Raw genomic sequence first — 19,974 nt, forward strand, 5'->3', positions numbered from 1 at the left:
CAGACAGACGGAGATTTGACCCTGGCTCGGTGTTTGGGCAGATGCGCGCGAACAAAAAAAAAAGGCTTGAATGAAGCACATGACAGCCGGGCCGCGGCTCAAGGCACAAACGTTGGGTTTCCTGCAGCCAAGTCTGGGGACAGAGTGGGTAGACCATTGTTTCCGGCGTCGCCGCGCCGCGCTGGGGGGTTGAGGTACCTACTAGCTACCTAAAGAAAGACGTGGCTCTGGCGACGCAATTGATGATAATATAATCTAGTCATATGGTCAGAGTTCTTTGGAAACTATCCTTTTCACATTCTTTCTTATCGTCAGTATCTTCCGTATCTTCCGTATCTTCCGTATCTTCCCTATATCCAGCATCTGCTAAACAGTAACCAACTCGATTGCAGGTGTAGTCTGAGTGCGGAAGTGGCGCCGCTGAAAATATTCCAAGAACTTACAGGGGTCTGTCGGGCTAAAATGTTGGATGACGCCGTGCAGACAGCGACGGCGCCGACAAGTCCCAACATGTGAGTGCGATGAATGCGCAAGACTCGAGATGAAATGTCTGCCATTGCACAATAACCAAATCTCTGTTTCTTGTTAAATTACCTACCTAATCACGGATCCCTACCTAGGTGTCTACGCATCGAAGCTGTTTGCGCGTCTCTACCACTGTGCGTTTTTTAGGTGATCCCGTTGCCCTGTAAGCTCTCGCAGCCCCCCTGTAACAACTGCCCGGGTGCCTTGCCTCCACAGGCACAAGGCAATCATGTGCTTCTCGTACCGCATCTGACAAGCCATGACCATGCCAGACTTGCCAAGACGGCGCTCAACAACTCTTTCAACCCCCAAACTCGTCTCGCCGGCTGGCTTCATTTTTTACACCTTTTTTTCTTGCATCCCTTTATCCTTCTCTCCACCCTTGTTTTCTGTACCCTTGCAGTCGCTTCTTGTTCGTTTCTATTCGCATATAACAAGTTGCCCTTCACACACAACTCCGCTTCCCTTTGCCAGGCTCTTGAGCTCCCCCGCCGCCCGCCGCCCGCTTCGCCATCCATCGACCCTGCGACGATCCGTCATCGCTACGCAACTCAGCCATAGCCACCTACCTAGGTCCTAACCAACGGCCTTCCTTCGCTCACCGCCGTTGCAAGCCTCGATATCGCATGTCACGCCCGAATACGCTACAGCGCAAACCACATTACCTCTGCGTGGCTGGTGTTCACTACTCCTGATCCGTTTGCTCTGCCCGCCCGCCGCAACACCACTTCTCACGCCTGCCTCACAATCATACCTTTCCCACAGCGCCGCAGCGGTAGCTTTCTACCATGCAGTACGTGCGCAATATTAGCGACTCCGTGTCGACGGCATGGAACTCTATAAACCCTGCCACTCTCAGCGGTGCCATCGACGTCATCGTTGTTGAGCATCAAGATGGCACCCTTGCTTGCTCGCCCTTCCACGTCCGCTTCGGCAAATTTTCCTTGCTGCGCCCATACGAGAAAAAGGTCGAGTTCCGGGTCAATGGCTCCAAGCAAGAATATTCTATGAAGCTTGGCGAAGGCGGCGAAGCTTTCTTTGTCTTCGAAACCACAGAGAACATTCCCGAGTCTATGCAGACTTCCCCTCTTGTCTCTCCGGCGAGCAGCCCACCTCTCGGCCCCAACGAGTCCGTCTCCCAGCTTGGCGTTCCCGACCAATTCGAGCTAGACGGAGACGGCGCTCACGCCCGCCGAGGCTCCGATGGCCAGCTGGATGAAAATGGTAAGTTCTGCCGCCTCGCGCCTACATGTATCTTTACTCAACATCAGCCACAGGATACCCCACCCCAGCGTCGTCTCCCCTCAACCTGTCGAACCCCAGACCTGCTTCCGGTGATTGGTCTGCCGCACTTACCCGTCCTCGCAGCGATGATGCTTTGCGCCATTCCGCCCGCACCGTCGATCAAGAAATCAGCCTGGCCGCCGAGCCAGGCTCTGAACGATCCGAGAGCCCTGACCCAGTCAACATCCAAGAAGCCATCGATCGTGCCATGACACTGTCCCGCGGCCTCTCCGCGGTCAATATCCCCAGCCAAGTCACCGAGACTGGCGATCTCATGCTGGACATGACTGGCTTCCGAAGCAGCGAAGAAGAGATGCTCCGTGCCGAGATTCAGGCCAGAAAGATTCTGTCTGAAGAGCTGGACGGCAACTACGACATCGGTGCGCTCTTTGGTTTCGACGAAGAAGGCAATCTGTGGATTTACAGCAGTGAGAGCGCTAAGAAGGCTGCCATGAACAAGACCATTGAGTCTTCCCTGCAAGCCCATCGCCATGGCGTGGCTGCTGATGCCCTCTCGGATCCCGGCTATCAAAGCGATGTCAGCGATGTGACCAGCTCCCCTCGTGTTCCGACCCATCGCCGCTCCGAGTCTGATGCTGGCCCTGCCGGCCTTGCGACCCCTCCGCGCACCCCCGCCGATGCCGGTGTTGGCAACCCTAACCGCAACTATGCCAAGACTCTCCGCTTGACTAGTGACCAGCTCAAGAAGCTTGGTTTGAAGTCGGGTGAGAATCCCATGGGCTTCACCGTCAACCGCGCCACGTGCACCGCCAACATGTACCTGTGGAAGTACGACACCCCAGTCGTCATCTCTGATATTGACGGAACCATTACAAAATCTGATGCCCTGGGCCATGTCTTGAACATGATCGGCCGCGACTGGACGCACGCTGGCATTGCCAAGCTTTACAGCGATATTGCCCTGAACGGATTCAACATTATGTATCTAACAAGTCGCTCCGTCGGACAAGCCGACACTACGAGAGCCTACCTCAACAACATTGTCCAAGAAGGTTGCCGGATGCCTCATGGCCCTACTATTCTGTCTCCGGACCGAACAATGGCCGCTTTGCGCCGTGAGGTGTACCTCCGCAAGCCACACGTTTTCAAGATGGCCACGCTTCGCGATATCGCCAACCTTTATGGTCCCGACAGGACCCCCTTTTATGCTGGCTTTGGTAACCGATTGACAGATCAAATCTCGTACCGAACTGTAGATGTTCCTCGAAATCGCATCTTCACCATCAACTCCAACTCAGAAGTCTCCCTTGACCTTCTTAGCTTGAACAAGCTCAAGATGACCTACGTGCACATCAACGAGGTCGTTGATCACTACTTTCCTTCCGTTTCCACGCTTGTCATGGGCGGCGGGGAGGATTATACCGACTTCAAATACTGGAGAGACACGCCTCTCGAGCTGGACGAATTCTCTGCCAGTGACAGCGACGACATTGACGACGGCGTCGAAGAGGGCAGTGAGTACACGGACGGCGAGGACGGCGAGGACGGCGAAGATTTGGATGAGCGCCTCGGGGACAGCTACATCTCACAAGCCTCCGGGGACGATCTCAACAGTCGCCTGGCCGCCTCAATGACGCAGAGTCAGATGGAGGAAGAGCTTGGCGGCCAATTTTATGCCAACGAAGAGGATCTCCTCGACGACGAAGGTGACGACGAAGGCGACGACGACGTCGATGAAGAAAATATTGTCAAGAAGAACGCGGCGAATCTCGAAGAAGATTACGCCGCGGAAATTATTACTGGGGTTGGTCATCTCTCCATGGATAAGAAAGAGGTATAAATCAGTGAAAAAGAGACGTATGGCTAAGGATACTCTGGGCGATACGATATTTAGGGCGAGGGCATCGCACTCGACATCGAGAACAGCGCGCCGCAAGTACTTGAACCCGTCGAGATTCGCTTTCTGTCCAACTAAGAAGGCAAGACTAAAGGACTCCGAATGTCTGATGGCAAAGAGGTGGCGCGAGAAGACGAAGGGGAAGCGTGGTTTTCAGGTTCAAAGGGTAGGAGGAAGAGTAGGAGGAGGAGGAGCGGGCATTTCATGTTGGAAGCATAGCGTGGCGCGCATATTTTATTTCATGTCTTTCTTGGGTTACCTAGTCATTCTCGCTACTATTAGAGCCGACGCGCTTCGGTTTGTGAAACCACACCTGTACGAGTATAGAATTGGTGGGGGTTGGTACATAACAGGAAAACACTACAAACAAATACACATACATTGCATTTCTTGATTGTTCAACACGAGGGAATTTTTCTTGTATTAATTACAACTAAAAACAATATCGGACCAAACTGTAATGCCTACACAAGCAAGGTAGCAGTGTCTCTCATGGGCCACTGTGTGCGATTGTTGAGTTTGGTCAGAGATACTACAGACAAGCCGAGCCGCCGAGGTCAGCGTTTTGATCACGACATGATGCAAAAATCGCATGAACAAAAGAAAAACCAGTATGAACATGGAAGACTATATGGTACACTAGGCCACTGTAATACGGTATCTCATACATTTCTATACCCGAGCCTCGCCTTGGCAGACCAATTTCAAACCCCCTTCTCCTATACTTGTAAACAAAAGAGCAGAAAGGTCTTCTTTTAATGGAAAGGCTTCATCGTGTTTCGCAGACGCTGGTAGTCGAAAAGAGCCTCAATGTTGCCGACGGCGCTAATGGCAAGGTCCTTGTCCCACAGGTGCTTGTTGGCAAAGTCCATTACGTCCTTTTCGGAGATGGAGTCGATCCTACGCTCAATCTCGCCAGGGCTCATGCGGCGGCCGGTGGTGATGAGCTGGCGGCCGACGTCCTCAGCGACGGCAGTGGTGCCGTCAAGGGAGAGGAGGATGGACGCCTTGAGCTGGGCCTTGGCGCGCTCGACCTCAGCGCCGCTGACGTTGGTGCAGAGACGCATCCACTCCTTGATGGTGAAGTGGACGAGGTCATCCACGCGGGTGGCCTTGTCGGTAACGAGGTAGATACCCCAGAGACTATTCACAAGACGGGTTAGTGTGCTGTGCCATTTTGCAGGCGTCCGATTCGTGCTTACCCAGTGTCGCTGTAGCTGGTGGAGAAACTCATGAAGCTGTTGGCGAGATCGTGGCGGTGGACGAAGCCACTGAGCTTGCTGCCCTGGTGGGGGGCATTGCCCATGGCCTTGTCATAGTTGCCGACAATCGCCTGAGTGACGAGAGCAGTGAAGTAGTCCTCAGAGTTCCAGCTAACACCCTCGACAGCGAGAGCAATGTTGGCAGTGCCAATGGTGTCGTCACGGACACGGACATCGGAGCCGATAAAGTCAGCCTTCTTCTTGGACTCAATATAGGCCGCGTTCTCGACACTCTTGCTGGGGAGACCGGAGAAGTGCTTCTCGGCGAGGTCAACGAGCTTCTCGTGGGGGACGCCGCCGGAGCCGACGAGGACCATGCGCTCGGCAGTGTAGTTGTTCTTGATGTAGTTGGTGAGCTCCGTGCGAGTGATGTCGCGGATGTTCTCGCGGGGACCGAGGATGGTGCGGCCCAGAGGCTGGCCCTGGAAGGCCGTAGCGTGCAGGTGGTCGAAGACGACCTCCTCAATCTGCTTCTCGACCTCCTCGGACTCGCGGAGGATAACGTCGCGCTCGCGCTCGATGGCGGACTCCTCGAGCTTGGAGTTCTGGAGAATATCGGACAGGATGTCGACGCACTGGGGAACATCGGAGTTGAAGGCCTTGGCGAAGTAGACGGTGTTTTCGCGCTGTGATGACTGTTAGCCGCGGGTTCCGACGGGTCTCGTTGCATCGTCACTGACCGAGGTATAGGCGTTGAGGTGAGCACCGAGGTTCTCAATCTCCAGCTCCAATTGCTGTTGGGAGCGGCGGGCGGTACCCTGCAGGTCATATTAGAAATCAATTGATGGAATTCGTGCTGTGGGTATTGGGGGGTTGCTCGAACCTTGAAGGCAAGGTGCTCGAGGAAATGCGCAGTGCCGTTGTTCTCGTTCGTCTCGGCGCGCGAGCCGGCGTCAATCCACATGCCGACCGTGGACGTCTGGGCCCAGGGGGAGTGCTCGGTGGCGACCTGTCAATCGAGTCAGATGCTTAGCCTCAAACTATTTGGGAAGGACGGTCCAATTGGGCCGGCCCCTGGTAATGATGCTCACGGTCAGTCCGTTCTTCAGGGTTGTCGTCTGGGTCTTGCCGACAGTGGACGGCGTCGCGAAGCCCCGACGGAGGGGACCGGCGGCCGACAGGCCGGCACGGTTTCGCAGACCCTGCGAGAGGTTCAAAGCTAGCCTGCGTGACGCCATGGGGAGGAGTTTGGGGAGGGTTGACGTTCGATTGAGTGGTTTGATGAAATCTTTCCACCTGGCTCGGCAAGAAGCTTTACTGTGCCAGGTTTGTGGCCTGAGGCCCCAGCCAGGCCTTGCGTCTTAGTCATTCCGACCAGCTCCGACTAGCCAATCACATGCTTGCTTATCAACGGGAAGCTAAGCAATAATCTACATTACCTGCCAGCTTAAGCGTGGCAGGAAATCATTCGGAAAAAACAAGCAGATAAAATATTTTTGATCTCAAATATACAATGTTGCGTAGGTTTAGTTCGAATGTTGCGTCAGACGAGCGCTTATCCGAGGGTGGCGGTGTCAGGTGCCCATGGTACGCTGCGCATTTATCCCTAGGTACCTAGCGTGGTAGATAGTAACTAGTTACCTACTTCGCGTTTGCCATACCCCTTGTTGACCATCCCGTCGGCAGAATTTCACAAGCATTTCGAGGCTTCCTTTAATATCCCCAATGATTCAGTCATCAATTAATAATTATATAGCAACCTCGCCCCCTTTCCTTCATAACCGAGTGAAGACATGCAAATCCGAGTCCACACGCTTCCCCGCCTAGGTGATGTCACCGTAGTGAAGACCAAGAAGCAATGCATCACCGCCGTTCTTGAAGTTCCCAACCATTTCGCAAACCAAGACTGGCAAGTTTCGCTATGGCATAGTACAGACGGGAGTGAGTGGACGGCTTTGCAACTGCCTGCTGTCATCAGGCAGGCGGAAGCGGTCGATCTGAGACTGTCACCATCACACTCACACTTGCATTTCCAAACGGAACTGTCCTTTCACACTTCGCTACGGTTTACAATCAAATTCCGGCATGCATCGGATGAGCTTTGGATATGGGTCAAACAAGAATATGGGCTTGAAGATGGACATGTTCTATTAGAGGATAACGAGGCGGCTTCTCAGAAAATAGAGGATCTGATCCCCAACCTTGGCTCGGAATGGTTGGCTTCAAGTCTACAAAGCCAAGCGCCAGACACGAAGCTATGGTCGTTGACCACAAAAATACGACCCAGTCTGGAGGACAGGTCAAGTTTCAAAGACGTCGAAATCGGTACTCCTTTCACACACTTCCAAAAGTACGTTTGCGTCGTCTAGCCGCCAAGGTTGAATCGATTCATTGATACAAGCAACAGGTGGTTTGCATTAGTCAGAACCAGCGTGCCATGGATAGCACCCAGAAAAGGCCTTTCTAGATTTTCACTGGACAAGGAAGCGATACTATGCTCATTCGCCAATGAAAAGGGCCGCCATCTCGTATTTCTTGCCGTGTCAGGTGTGGACGACATCTTGGCTCTGTTCCGCAGCACGGGTTCAAACTCTATTGCTGTTCATGTGCGTCAGCAATATCTCGCAAATAGCACCATGTTAATAATGACAGGCCCGCAACGATGCGCCAGTTGAGCGAGACCTCACGGTCCTCGTCTCGACAGGATACAATGCCGACAAAGCCATGGCCTCTGTGATATACCACGCTAGGAGTCTCATTTGGAAGTACTCCCCAATAGGGACTCAGCAACCGCCTCCGAATAACATCAATGATCTTAAGCCACAATGGCGAGAGTATTGGTATGACGGATTGGGATACTGTGAGTCGCCTTGGCCCGCAGCCATGCCACAATACTGACTAGTGCAGGCACTTGGAACTCTCTCGGGCAAGATTTGACAGAGGACAAGATCCTTGACGCCTTGGAGAAGCTGGAAGAAAGTGGTATCGGCATTTCGAACCTCATCATTGATGATAATTGGCAGTCAATTGATGCGACGAACCCAGGCGACGCTCAGCCTGGCTGGCTTGACTTTGAAGCAAATCCCGCCGGATTCCCCAACGGCCTCCGAGGCGCCGTGTCCAAGATTCGGCGCACCCACCGTACCATCGAGCACATCTTTGTCTGGCACGCGCTGATGGGCTACTGGGGCGGCATCTCCCCCCGCGGCACCATTGCCCAAACGTACGAAACCACCCGTGTCGGCCGCGAGGACACGGGTACCGACATGACCGTGATTGCCGCCCCCTCCCTGTCTCGGTTTTACGACGACTTTTACTCCTTCTTGATCAGGTCCGGCGTCGACGGCGTCAAGACGGACGCGCAGTGTATGCTCGACGCCGTGGCCGGCGCTCCCGCCCGCCGGACGCTCACCAACGCGTACCTCGACACGTGGTCCGTTGCCTCGCTGCGGCACTTTGGCACCAACACCATCGCATGCATGGCGCAGTTCCCGCAGGCCCTCTTCCACGCGCTGCTGCCGCGCCGCCGGCCGGCCGTTGTGGCGCGCACCTCGGACGACTACGTGCCCGACGGCGCCGCCGCGGCGCACCGCTGGCACGTGTGGGCGAATGCGCACAATGGCCTCCTCGCGCAGTACCTCAACGTGGTGCCCGACTGGGACATGTTTCAGACGGCGCACCCGCTGGCCGAGTTTCACGCGGCCGCGCGGTGCCTGAGCGGCGGACCGCTGTATATTACGGACGTCCCGGGACACCACGACGTGGCGCTGCTGAACCGATGCACGGCGCTCACGACGCTGGGCAAGACAATCGTCTTGCGGCCCAGCGTGGTGGGTATCGCGCTGAATCCGTACCAGGATTATGATTCTGGGGCGTTGCTCAAGATTGGCAGTTTCCATGGTAAGCAATACTCTTTTCGCCCTTCCACTTCCGTCATTGCCGCTAGTCATAACGGGCTACTGCTCCTGAATCCCCTTCCCTTTTACTTTCTGATCTTTTGAGACTAACAAAACCCCACCAGGATCCGGGAGCGGAGGCATCTCCATAATGGGCGTCTTCCAGACATCCGACGCCCGCCACCCGAGCCTGACGCTGCTGTCCGAGTTCCGCGGCACTTCCACCGCCGCCGCCTACGTCGTGCGGGCCTACACGAGCGGCCGCGTGTCACCCATCCTGCGCTTCGCCGACGACGGTCAGCACGGTCCCTCTCTGCTGGCGACGCCGGGCCGCCACGGCTACGAGTTGTACACGGCGTATGAGCTCACGAGCTGTGCGAGCAGACGGTTTGGCCAAGTGAGTGTGGCGAGCTTGGGCCTCGTGGACAAGATGACGGGCGGCGCCGCGATCGAGGCCAGCCATGTAGAGGCGGGTGGCGCCAGGGTGACTGTCGTGACAAAGCTCAGAGCGCTTGGAATATTTGGTACGTACCCGCGGCTGCGAGGAACATGCGACAACAAGAGGAAAATTTGGCTGACACCTTGAAACCAGGCGTTTACATATCCAGCCTGGCAAGCTTGACGGTTGACGACAACTTCATGGTGACCATCTTTGGCCACCCAGTGCCGAGACATACGGTCAGAGTTTCATCGTCTGCCGACACTGTCCTCGAGGTAGATGTTGAGGCTGCGTGGAAGGAATTGGGCTTGGACAGTGGCTGGAGCAACGAGCTGGAAGTGACGGTCAATATTCTGAGGATGTAGCTTTGTATTATTATGCGGTGTTCGCTGTACATGTATATCCGAAATCCAAAATCATGTCCACGCCGCTGAGCTCCTTCTGGCTCTACATGGCGTCTTGAGATTGTCCCTACTTCAAAAAAAGCTCTCCAACCTTGTCAGACAAGGTATATGCGTAGACGCTTTTTCCTTTTTTTCGCCCCGAACGGAACCTGCCCAAAACGAGTCGAGGCCGTTACAAAACAAAACAACGAAAACGCCATGCCATACGAGAAAAAAATTAGGAAATTCACGAATTCAGAGGTACAACATGTTAGTCGAGCTCCACGACTGCGGGAGCCTGGATGGTCTTGCCGCTGAGCTTGTCCAAGCCTTCACCAGCCTGTTGCGTGTTAGTATGTTTGTTATGCAGGAAGGGGGAAGGGAAATGGAAACGTACGTAGCTGATGAGAGGCGAGACCTCGACACCGCCGTCGGCGATGACGGTAGCACCAGCAGCCTTGGCCCATCTCTCGCCCTGGCCCATGATGTCGGCGCGGCTGGTGTCCTCGTCGTCCTGGCCGGTGCCCTTTGCGTTCTTGAGCGGGGAGAACTCGTCCTCACGCTGCACCTCCATGCAGGCAAACTTGTCGAGGGGCAGCATGGGGAAGACGTCAAAGACAAACTGCTCGAGCTTGATGCCGTTGGGCTTGTCGGGCTTGACCGTCTCGCCCGTCTCGAGGTCGGTGGCGGGGATCTTCTTGCGGGCGACGTGGTGGGGCAGCTTGTGCGCCCACTCGGGAATGGACTCGAGAAAGGCAAACGAGTAGTAGTGGTTGACAATGTTGGCGGCGCGGAACTTGAGGACGCCCGGGTGGGAGGGGTCCTCGGCCTCGGCGGTGGCCTTGTCAATCTCCGAGTACTCGACCACGTCGGGCTTGCCGTTGCGGCAGAGGATGAGGCCGACCGACTCGGTGGCGTTGCGCTTGCGCACGACCTTGGTGGCGATGTCGACGTGCTGGGCGGCGGAGAAGCCGAGGAAGACGGGGTCGGCGACCTTGACGAGGCAGTTGTCGACGCAGTAGGCGTGGATGTGCTGGATGCCGCGCTTGCGCATGTCGTCGAGGACGCCCCAGAGGACGAGGGCCTGGTAGATGCCGCCATTGCCGTCGGGGGCGACGGCGACCTTGCCCTTGCTCTCGAGCAGGATCTTGCCGTCGTTGGAGATGCAGGGCAGCACGCCCTGCTCAAAGATTTGCACATTGGCGCGGTCGAGGCCAAAGTAGTTGTTCTTTTCGAAAAACTCCTCGGTGGGCTGGCGCGTCGGGCCGCTGGTCATGACGTACCAGGGCACGACGACGCCCTGGGCGCCGCCCGTCTTCTTGGCGGCGAGCTGCTGGACCTTGCGGATGCGCTCGGCCTGGATCTGGAAGAGAGACTTGTGCGAGGGCAGGCCAATGTCGTAGCAGCCCTTGGGGGCGGAGCTGCCGAGGCGGGTGCCCTGGCCGCCGGCCATGAGGACGACGGCGACCTGGTTCTTGGCAATCAGGTCGAGGCCGGCGTCGTACCACTTTGTGAGGTCGTCGGGCCGGGAGTCGAGGATGCTGGCGGTGGCGGACTCGGGCAGGGGCTCGAGGACGGCCGGGCGGCTGTCCGTCTCGGCGGGTTTGAGGGCGCGCTGGGCGTACTCGTTGATGCGGACGGGGTCGAAGCCGGAGAGCTGCTCGAAGAGGGCGGCCTGCTCGTCGGCGGCGAGGGCGTCGTAAAATTGAAAGACGTGGCCCTGCTGGGCGTCTGTGTACTTGTTCTTGAGCTCGGCGACGGCCGCGGGGGCGGGCTGGGGACGGGCGGCGCCATTGGCGCCGTTTGTGCCCAGGTGCAGCGCTTGCTTGATGGCCTGCATCTTTGCGGTTTTGTGTGTGCTGTAGAGTGAAGGAATGGTGAGAGAGAATGTGAGGGGACGGAGGGGGGGCGCGAGTTTGGAGTCGAGTGAATGCCCAACAGTGGCACGTGGGTTGGGCGAGAAGATTGGAGAGGGAGGTTCAATGTTGTAAGGTACCAGTAGCGACGAGCGTTGCGAGACACGAGGCGACACGGGCGTGGCAGAAAGACGGTGACGACAGAGGGCGGTCTCGGGGGCGGGGTTGGCTCTAAGACACGGGTTGCAGAGCGAGACAGAGGAGGAAAGTATGAAAGAAGTGAGATTGAGAATGTAATACAGAGCAATGGGATGAGAATGGAACAAGCGTGTCGAAGGAGACGTTGGATAAATAAGCTCCCTCGAGTCGGTACATGTAATACGTGAGGGCTCCATTTACGGTTGACGTTACTGGCTGGCAGCCTCGTACTACAAGCCCGTACAGCAGCTACACAAGACGACATAGTTACGGGGAGGCTGACGTCGTGGGACCAGAGTAAAAGACGGAGCCAAAAATAAACAAAGCTGGTAGTTTCTTTTTTTTTCTGGTCTGAGGCTGGACGCGATGAGGGAGGCGGAGTTGAGGGGAGGAGGGGTTTGGGTGGGAGGGGCGCAAGCCTCAGGGCCTCGATGCCGCCATGTTACTGGAGGCGACCCTTTTTCCTGGTGGAGGGCTGCTCGGACAACCTTGCCATGCGGATGGGGCTCTGGAGCCTTTATTCTTTTTTTAGGTTTCTTTCATCGTCTTGGGGCCTTGTTGGCTGGTTTTTCGTTGGTGAAGAAGCAGATGCGAACAGCATCAATATGGCAGGCAGACACAGCACAGCCCGTCGACTCCACCGGAGCAGGGCCAGGGACATGAACAAGACAGCAGGGTTAGTTATTAGTTACTTCGTACTTGAAGAAAAGGGGGATGAGAAAGACGCATGAAAAAGAACATCTGCCGACTACAGAGGATTCATTGATAACTTGCTCTGTTTTTCAGCTGCAACATCATCCGTCCCCTCAACCTAACCGTCGGTCCGCCTCGCCGTTGCCCTGTTGACCCCAAACCTTAGGTACCTTAGGTACCTAGACCAAATACGTCATTTTCTCGCACAAAGAAGCCCAGACGCTAGCAACGAAAAACGAAAAACGAGAAGAATAAAGAAACACGTTGGCACCACCAACTATTCGTAACCCCAGCCTCGTATTGGCCACGGGGAAATGACGGCATCTCTCGCCTCAGGGATCCTTATATTATAACTAATATTTAAAAGCCTTAAATAGCTAATATAATTAAGATTATTTAGTAAATTATAAATAATATACTTATAGATTTTTAATCTAGCGTTCTTTACTCATCACAAATAGATACAGCAGAAGGTGATTAACTTGTGTTGATGCGTTCCCAATGGTAACAATACCGAGGCAGATTCACTCCCAAGGCAACTTCTTCTTTCCCTCCCTTGCTCTTATAATCCTCGCGGCTCCATTTTTTTGCTGCTCTGGCCAATATTTCTCTTCAGAAAGGACCACTGATCCGACGATAGTCATATCAATCACCCACTCCTTCTCCAGCGCCTGCGGCATCTCGTCTGGGTCCACCGACTTGATAATCATGTATCGATGTTTAAACAACCACGGCCACAGCTGCGTCATGTAATCGTGAACGGTCACATAGCCCTTCTTCGAGGACGCAGTCACCACCAGGATCGGACTCGGAGGCGGATAGTCCTCATCGTCGTATTCAATTACTTCGTCGGGATCAAACTCCAACATCACCATGGAATGCCAAGCGTCCCATTCCTCACACGACACGTTGATGGAAGAGACTGGCGGCACCGTGATGGCTTCTTGTGAGATTTCGTGAAGATGATAGTGGCCTTCGGTGTGCTCGCTGGGTTGATGGTACGGTCGGGACGGACCTAGAGGATAGGCCGCGTCGTCTAATACGGTGATGGCAGTCTCGAGAGGCTGTCGGAAACGCCATGTGATGCGCTGCAGCTGTTCGTTGGTTGGGGCCTGCGCCTCTTCGGCGGTTGGGTAACTGGTGCTTTCTGCTGAGGCGCTCGCGCGTTGGACGGATGAGGATGGTGATGGTTGTTCTGTCATGGTGATATAATCTTGTTTTGTGTTCCGATTGACAGGCAGGTAGAATGTAGTGTAAGAGGAGAGATTGAGTCCATCGTGGCACAAATATATTAAGTCACATGCACAGCCCATAACCAGTAGAAAGGCTGCAAATCGCTGGCCAAAAAATCAAAATTAAAAATCAAAATAAATGAATCTCACTCTATTCTCGAATGCATTAGACTGGCATCATTGTTCCGTCATCAAACGTCAATTGCGATTTCTTTGCACTCGCACCGCATTCATCAATAGTGATACCACATGGCAATTTATCCCAGCGCAGCCCGCCAAGATGCAAGATGCGAATCATCATCTCCTCATCTCACGCGCCTCTCCTCTCGGCCCGCCCGCCCCTTCGTATCCCAAAAAACCGGATCGACAACGCGTCCTGCACGTCGGCGCCGCCCCATCTGCGCGCTGCTCGTTTTCAAGTTTCAAGCTGTAATAGTGCGTAATGATACGCTTAGGTACACTCCAACTTCGCTCTCACTCACGAGGACCAAGTATAGCGAAAGACACCATTCTGGTCTAAATAGGTTTGTTTCTGTCTACCACCGCTTAGACAATCCGCCACTTGATATCCATGCAAGCAGTGATGAAGCTCCAATCAAAGTTTGCCTTCCCACTCTCTTCAAAGACACACTGTGCAACCTGTGTACGGCACTCGGCCTTTGTCATGCGAAAATCGTCCGGCGAGTTGGAGCACAGCTTGTCCTCCCTCTCCTTGGGAGTTGTCGGCTCGGCCGGTGCGTCGGCCTTGAGAGCGCTCAGAGGGAACTTGCCGTCCCACCCAACCGGACCGCCATTCTTCTCCATGAACTCAATGGCGTACCCCTCCAGCGTCTTCTCGTTGAACTTGGCCAGGTTTGCCTCGTCGCCGGCAAGCTGCGGCTGGCCGGGGCTTGCGGACAGCCCGTCGTATTTAGTATCGTAGTCTGGGTTGGCCGTGAAGTTCAAGGGCGGTAGTTGGCCCTTGATTGGCCACATCACCACCAGCTGGTGGACATCCCCTTTGTCCATCCCGGCAGCGATCAAGCTGGAATCGCTGACTTCCGCCCAGGCTTGAATTTGGTTGTAGAGGATGCCGCCCAGGGCCGAGAACTCTTCTTCTCTCTTGAAGCGGATCTCGAACCCCGATTCGTTTAGGTCAATCATGTTGGGCGTCGGGTGAATCTGATAGACCCAGCCGTGTACATCGGTCTGCAGGGCAAAGGCCGCGCCCATGACGATGTCTCTCGTCGTAGAGGTATAGAGTGTACGGTTCTCTCCAATATGATGGCTCCGGAGACCAAAGGTCGCGTTGGTAATCGGTTCACCCCCGCCCTCCCGATCGCGAGGGATGAAACCTCCCAGCTCCTTGACAAACTCGGGGGAGTTTCCGCTGCCTCTGTAGAGGACGGTAGGAAGTGGCTGCTGGCGTCCGTATAGGTGGCCTTTCAAGTTAGAAATAAGTCGCGTGCTGGTCTCGCTGAGCGACGGGGCAGGGTCTCACCGGCTGTGGCAGGCAAGACAGCGCCTTGCACTGAAACGGCGACGAATGCAAGCGTCGCCGTGGTCCAATGCCATGGATTCATCATCTCGATGGCCGTGAAAATATTGCAAAAGTCGGTTCTGGTAGTATGAGAGCTGCTGTAATGACGGGTTGGTGAATGATGCAATGCTGATTATTCCTGAGGCCATGGACCGAAAGTAACGAGTTCTTATAGTAATTCGGTGGCTTCGAATTCCATTCTACGAGTGGAAATTCTCCAGGCAATTTCCGTCTGCAGATACTGTGATAGAGTCATTGTCTCCAGCACCTTTGAAAATAATCAGATGGTATATTTGCACATGAGTAGTTCACTAAGAGTGTCGGTCTACTACAGGCAAGCATGGGTCGAGCTTGAAATGCAAGAGTTGGTGGAGCTATTCCATGTTCGAAACTGCGCAGCAGTATCGGATCACAAGGACCAAAGTGTTTTTTTTGGTTGGTATTAATAATAATTGGTGGGAGTACCGGCTATGTATCCGCAGAGGTGGACGAGGCAAATGAAGGGCCGATGTCCAGCGCATACATCTCCACGTACATAGCCCTACTCCCTGATTCTCAGTCAACAATCTCGGCGAGGTTTCTAAAAGTTGTCCGCTTATACCGAGCTGCTGACTCGAATCTACTCACTTGGCAGGCTCACATCACTTACCCCATTCTACTTGCGCTGGTACGCCGTCAGGGACCAGGGATAACACTTCCAAGGTCTAGTTACCGACGGACAGCTCACACAAACCTTGTCACGAACTGAATTTGATAACGAGCCTCATCGATAGTCTCGGAAGTTCGCCGACTGTTGACGATGATTGACTGACTTGAGCAACGGGGCCAGTGTCGGGGCTGCTGGCGGGGTTTGACACAGCTCAAAGTAATTCACATAATGCGAGTATATCATTCGAAATTATCTATAGTCTGGCAGGAGTACAGATCACAAGGAAAGCGAATAGCTAAAACGCCCTCACAAGTGCACAGCGCCTAAAACACCCTTTTCCTGTTCCTGCAATCCGCGGGCCAACCAATACCAGCCCTACCTAATAACGGCGCCTTTTCGCCGGGTTGGCCCTGACTCAGCCTGCTGGAAGACAAAAACGATGGAAACAGACAAGCTTCTATAAGCACCGTGAACCAGCTATTGCTCCTATAGGTGGTGGGTACAACCACAGATCACATCCACCTCTGTAACAGGACAAAACGGCCCGAGTAACTAGTATGCCCCAGGCGAGCATAGTCGCACCGTGCGGGCATGAAGAACTTACTCAGACGATCCGGTCCTGTGTCCGCGGCCTTGGCGTTTGAGGCTCCCCACTGCCGTTGAAATGATGCCGTTACGGGATCATTGCTCGTCCCGAAATGGTACACGCTCGCGTGATGGGAACCATTCAAGGTGGCAAACCTGCCTTGCCTGAGGAATCCAAGGAAGAAGACTAGAGGTGAGTACAAGAGGGTAAGAAAGTAGCTGAGAAGCAGTTCCTAAAAAAAAAGAGGATTATAGAAGCTTTCTGTAGTGGCAATACTGTTTACCCTGCACGTGGCTGTGGCGGTCGCTCCTCTACAGAATTCAGGCAGTGGCCTGACAGGCCTGACAGCACCACCCATCGTGGCATCCCGCAGTTTGCTATGGAATGATTTGTAAATCGGACTTTTGGTATTGAAAGGGCACCTTTTTGAGATATTTTACACCATAATACAATTCGTAGCCCAAGTCGTCGAGGCTGATAGACAGCTCCTGCACGCCACCCGGCCAAATTCAACCTCGCGCCTCAGCCGCGCCATACTGCACACATGTTATCAACACCACACTGCTGCCTATCAGCGACCCTTCTCGAAGCTGCCAGAGACGCCTTCAAAATCATGTCTGACTATTTATAACCAAAAGTGCATTGCGTTTATATCATAATGAGCTCCGCCGAGCCAGCCGTCGAGCCCGGCGCCGGTGACAACCCATCGCCACCGCCTCCGCCCTCATCCTTCCACGGCCGGCTGCAGCTCCAAGACTTCATGTACCAGTCCGCCGATCCTCCCGCGCCCCGGCGCAGTGCCCGGAACGCAAACCCTACGGCCGCGGCAGCACCCATCCGTAGCACCCCTTCGCCACGGAAGCGCGCGGGCGCGCCTTCTCCCGCCGCCTCTGGCGTCTCCAAGCCCGCCAAGAAGCAGCAGCAGCAGCAGAAGAAGAAGAAGCCATCTTCGGGCTACGCGCCGCCGTCCACGTACGCGCACCTGCCCCTCCTCCCCGACGCCATCTGCGCCGACCTGCTCGTCCTCTTCGTCGGCCTCAACCCGGGCCTGCAGACGGCGCGCACCGGGCACGCCTACGCGCACCCGACCAACACCTTCTGGAAGCTGCTCCACAGCTCGGGCATCACGCCGCGGCCCTGCGCCGCGACCGAGGACCGCCAGATGCCCGCCCTCTACGGCCTCGGCCTCACCAACATCGTCGCGCGCCCGAGCCGCAACGGCGCCGAGCTGCGCCGGCACGAGCTCGACGACGGCGTCGCCCTGCTCGAGGACAAGGCCCGCACCTGGCGCCCGGAAGCCGTCTGCGTCGTCGGCAAGAGCATCTGGGAAAGCATCTGGCGCGTCCGCCACGCCGGCGCCCCCGTCGGCGCGCGCTTCCGCTACGGCTGGCAGGACACGGCGGAGAACATGGGCGTCGTCGACGGTCGCTGGCCTGGCGCCCGCGTCTTCGTCGCGTCGAGCACGAGCGGCCTCGCCGCCACGCTGTCGCCCGCCCAGAAGCAGGAGATTTGGAACGAGCTCGGCGCTTGGGTCAAGATGCGTCGGGCGGAGAGGGAGGTGGCGGCCGAGCGAGAGGGTGTTTCGGGTGCGTGAGCCTCGCCTTCTACATATATGCACACATCGCATGAACGAAGTCAATGATTGGTGTACATGGCATGGACATAGGTTGGACTATCAGAGTGTTTTTGGTCTTTTTGTCAGGCTAGTAAACCTATCTGTATTACCATCTTTACAGAAGCCTCTGGCTCCGTTTCTTTTCCAGATCGTTACTGCTGCCAATCCAACTCCATGACGCCTTAAAATCCCAAGCTGTTCTACCTAAACAAAGCGCCCACTTGCGCCGCAGCGGTTTTCCAGTGCGTGCACTTTTCCTCTTTCCACCATGTAGCCTTCATAGTCAAGCTCCCCAAGTCACTATTTGCAGCGCTTCTCTACAATGTTGGCACCATTCTCCTCGTACTCCTTCCTCGAGATCCACATCTGGTGGAAAGTGCCTAGACTGGCTAGGATGCTACCGCCGATCCAGGGGGCAAAGCGGCGTTCAGTCGTCAGGCCGGCGGCGTGGATCTTGATTTTGAGGCCGGGGTACATGGCTGTCAGCTCATTGTTCAGACGATCGTTGAAGCCGTTGATCAGACTGGTGCTACCCGTCACGACCACGTTGGCGAGTAGGTTGCCGCGCAGGTCAACGTCGATAGCGCTGAGCGACGCCTTGATGAGCTCGGGGATCGTCTGGCCCTTGACGAGCCGCTCCGACTCGGGCACGGGCAGGCCTGCGTTGTCGTCAAAGAGGCCCTCGGTCACCTTGAAGCGCTGCTCCCGCCACATCTGGTTGTAGCCGTCTGGCATCTCGAACACGCGGCCGGGCTGGGTCTTAACGTAGTCCTCGTTGCCGGGAGAGCCAAGCTTGCCAGGTCCGCGCCACACCTCGACCACGGACTCCTTGAACTCGGTCAAGGTGCGCTCCTCCTCGTACAGCCTGAACGAGTCGCTGATTTGGAAGGGGAATTTGCGCTCGCGGTACTGTGCGGGTGCCAGGGCATCGACGGCAGTCTTGTTCTCAACCAGATATGTGGGCACTAGGTTGATCTGGGGCTCCGAGCTTCGCCACAAGCTGCGGATTTGGGAGGAGAGCCAGAGACCGCCAGCAGGTGAGCGCTGGACCGAGCGCTTCAGAACCATGCCATCGTGAATGGCAGTGACAGAGGTGTTGGCGCCGCCAACGTCGACGACAAGAGCAGTAGCCTTGCCAGCAGCAAAAGCAGCCAGAACAGGCGTCTTGCTAAGCCAGAACGCGGGGCAGCCCCAGTTCTCCATCACCAGCTCAATGGCCTTTTCTCTATTCTTTGGCGTGTTCCACGCCGCCTCTGTAATGAGCAGGGGGTTTTCTTGCAGAGGCTTTTCTTGCGTCTCGGCCTCCTCCATCGCGACATCGCCTTCTGTGTCTGCTTCCTTAGGCTCGTCGTTCAGGCCATTCTTCGACGCGTGCGTGGGGCGCTCGGGTTGCAGCCGCTTGATCAGCATGTGCTCCCACACTTTGTTGGCAACATCCCAGTCCTCCACAAGGCCATCACGGTTCATGTAGTTGCGAATCTCGAAGTTGGCGCGTGGGATGAGGCACTCGTCGCCGAATACGTCCCGGGGAGGGTCGGTCGTAACATGGCCGTAGAACGAGGGCAGCACGGATTTGGGACCATCTTCACCGGCGAAGCCTGCACGGGTAGTGCAGTAGCCGGGATCGAGCACGAGGGCCGATACCTCATCTATGAAGCAGGGTTAGCGGCCGACAACGCTGTTGCGACTGGCGCGAGCCGGACGCGAAGGGAGACAGGTCGTACCTCCACCGTAAATATCGGTCGGCTGGGCCGTGGTGGGCAAAGGCTGCTGCGCCATGTTGTTTGTGGTCGTAATGATGTGCGAAGCGGTCTAGGACGCCAATTGGGCAAGGTGGCAGCTGGTTAAGAATGGTCGCGCTGCAAAACTAGTTGGTGGTTGGCGGCTTGGTGATGCCAAAGCTCCCAGCCAAACCAGTTCAAGCTGGCGTGGTGGGGAGTTATGACTAAGCAGGTGTGGATGTGCTGCCGCGGTCCTTTAAAAAGCTCATACCAACACCTCTGCTGCAACTTTTTCTTCCCTGTTCAACTCAAGCTTTT

The 19,974-nt window shown here is 55.6% G+C and overlaps 7 protein-coding genes across 7 annotated transcripts; 3 read left to right on the plus strand and 4 right to left on the minus strand.

Moving 5' to 3' along the window:
- Nucleotides 1-1,313: 1,313 nt before the first annotated feature.
- CCM_05427 (nuclear elongation and deformation protein 1) lies at nt 1,314-3,745 on the plus strand (the record flags this gene model as incomplete). The annotated part of the gene is made up of 3 exons (XM_006670571.1): nt 1,314-1,749; nt 1,803-3,604; nt 3,665-3,745. The coding sequence occupies 3 exons, from the start codon at nt 1,314-1,316 to the stop codon at nt 3,743-3,745; spliced, it is 2,319 nt and encodes a 772-aa protein (XP_006670634.1).
- Nucleotides 3,746-4,422: 677 nt separating this feature from the next.
- CCM_05428 (mitochondrial processing peptidase beta subunit) lies at nt 4,423-6,107 on the minus strand (the record flags this gene model as incomplete). Its single annotated transcript, XM_006670572.1, has 5 exons — nt 4,423-4,810; nt 4,870-5,555; nt 5,610-5,687; nt 5,753-5,878; nt 5,961-6,107. 5 exons carry the CDS (start codon nt 6,105-6,107, stop codon nt 4,423-4,425), a joined length of 1,425 nt encoding a protein of 474 aa, XP_006670635.1.
- A 555-nt stretch (nt 6,108-6,662) lies between these two features.
- Nucleotides 6,663-9,569, plus strand: CCM_05429 (raffinose synthase Sip1; the record flags this gene model as incomplete). The annotated part of the gene is made up of 6 exons (XM_006670573.1): nt 6,663-7,219; nt 7,277-7,475; nt 7,522-7,729; nt 7,777-8,769; nt 8,891-9,289; nt 9,358-9,569. 6 exons carry the CDS (start codon nt 6,663-6,665, stop codon nt 9,567-9,569), a joined length of 2,568 nt encoding a protein of 855 aa, XP_006670636.1.
- A 289-nt stretch (nt 9,570-9,858) lies between these two features.
- Nucleotides 9,859-13,536, minus strand: CCM_05430 (UDP-N-acetylglucosamine pyrophosphorylase; the record flags this gene model as incomplete). The annotated part of the gene is made up of 5 exons (XM_006670574.1): nt 9,859-9,927; nt 9,985-11,799; nt 11,913-11,992; nt 12,458-12,480; nt 12,863-13,536. 5 exons carry the CDS (start codon nt 13,534-13,536, stop codon nt 9,859-9,861), a joined length of 2,661 nt encoding a protein of 886 aa, XP_006670637.1.
- Nucleotides 13,537-14,112: 576 nt separating this feature from the next.
- On the minus strand, nt 14,113-15,131 carry CCM_05431 (uncharacterized protein; the record flags this gene model as incomplete). The annotated part of the gene is made up of 2 exons (XM_006670575.1): nt 14,113-14,987; nt 15,047-15,131. 2 exons carry the CDS (start codon nt 15,129-15,131, stop codon nt 14,113-14,115), a joined length of 960 nt encoding a protein of 319 aa, XP_006670638.1.
- A 1,847-nt stretch (nt 15,132-16,978) lies between these two features.
- On the plus strand, nt 16,979-17,914 carry CCM_05432 (mismatch-specific thymine-DNA glycosylase, putative; the record flags this gene model as incomplete). The annotated part of the gene is made up of 1 exon (XM_006670576.1): nt 16,979-17,914. The coding sequence occupies one exon, from the start codon at nt 16,979-16,981 to the stop codon at nt 17,912-17,914; it is 936 nt and encodes a 311-aa protein (XP_006670639.1).
- A 321-nt stretch (nt 17,915-18,235) lies between these two features.
- Nucleotides 18,236-19,714, minus strand: CCM_05433 (chromatin remodeling and histone acetyltransferase complexes subunit (Arp4) putative; the record flags this gene model as incomplete). Its single annotated transcript, XM_006670577.1, has 2 exons — nt 18,236-19,584; nt 19,660-19,714. The coding sequence occupies 2 exons, from the start codon at nt 19,712-19,714 to the stop codon at nt 18,236-18,238; spliced, it is 1,404 nt and encodes a 467-aa protein (XP_006670640.1).
- Nucleotides 19,715-19,974: the final 260 nt, after the last annotated feature.

This window comes from Cordyceps militaris (genome assembly GCF_000225605.1).
Source record: "Cordyceps militaris CM01 unplaced genomic scaffold CCM_S00004, whole genome shotgun sequence".
Classification (NCBI taxonomy): Eukaryota; Fungi; Ascomycota; class Sordariomycetes; order Hypocreales; family Cordycipitaceae; genus Cordyceps; species Cordyceps militaris.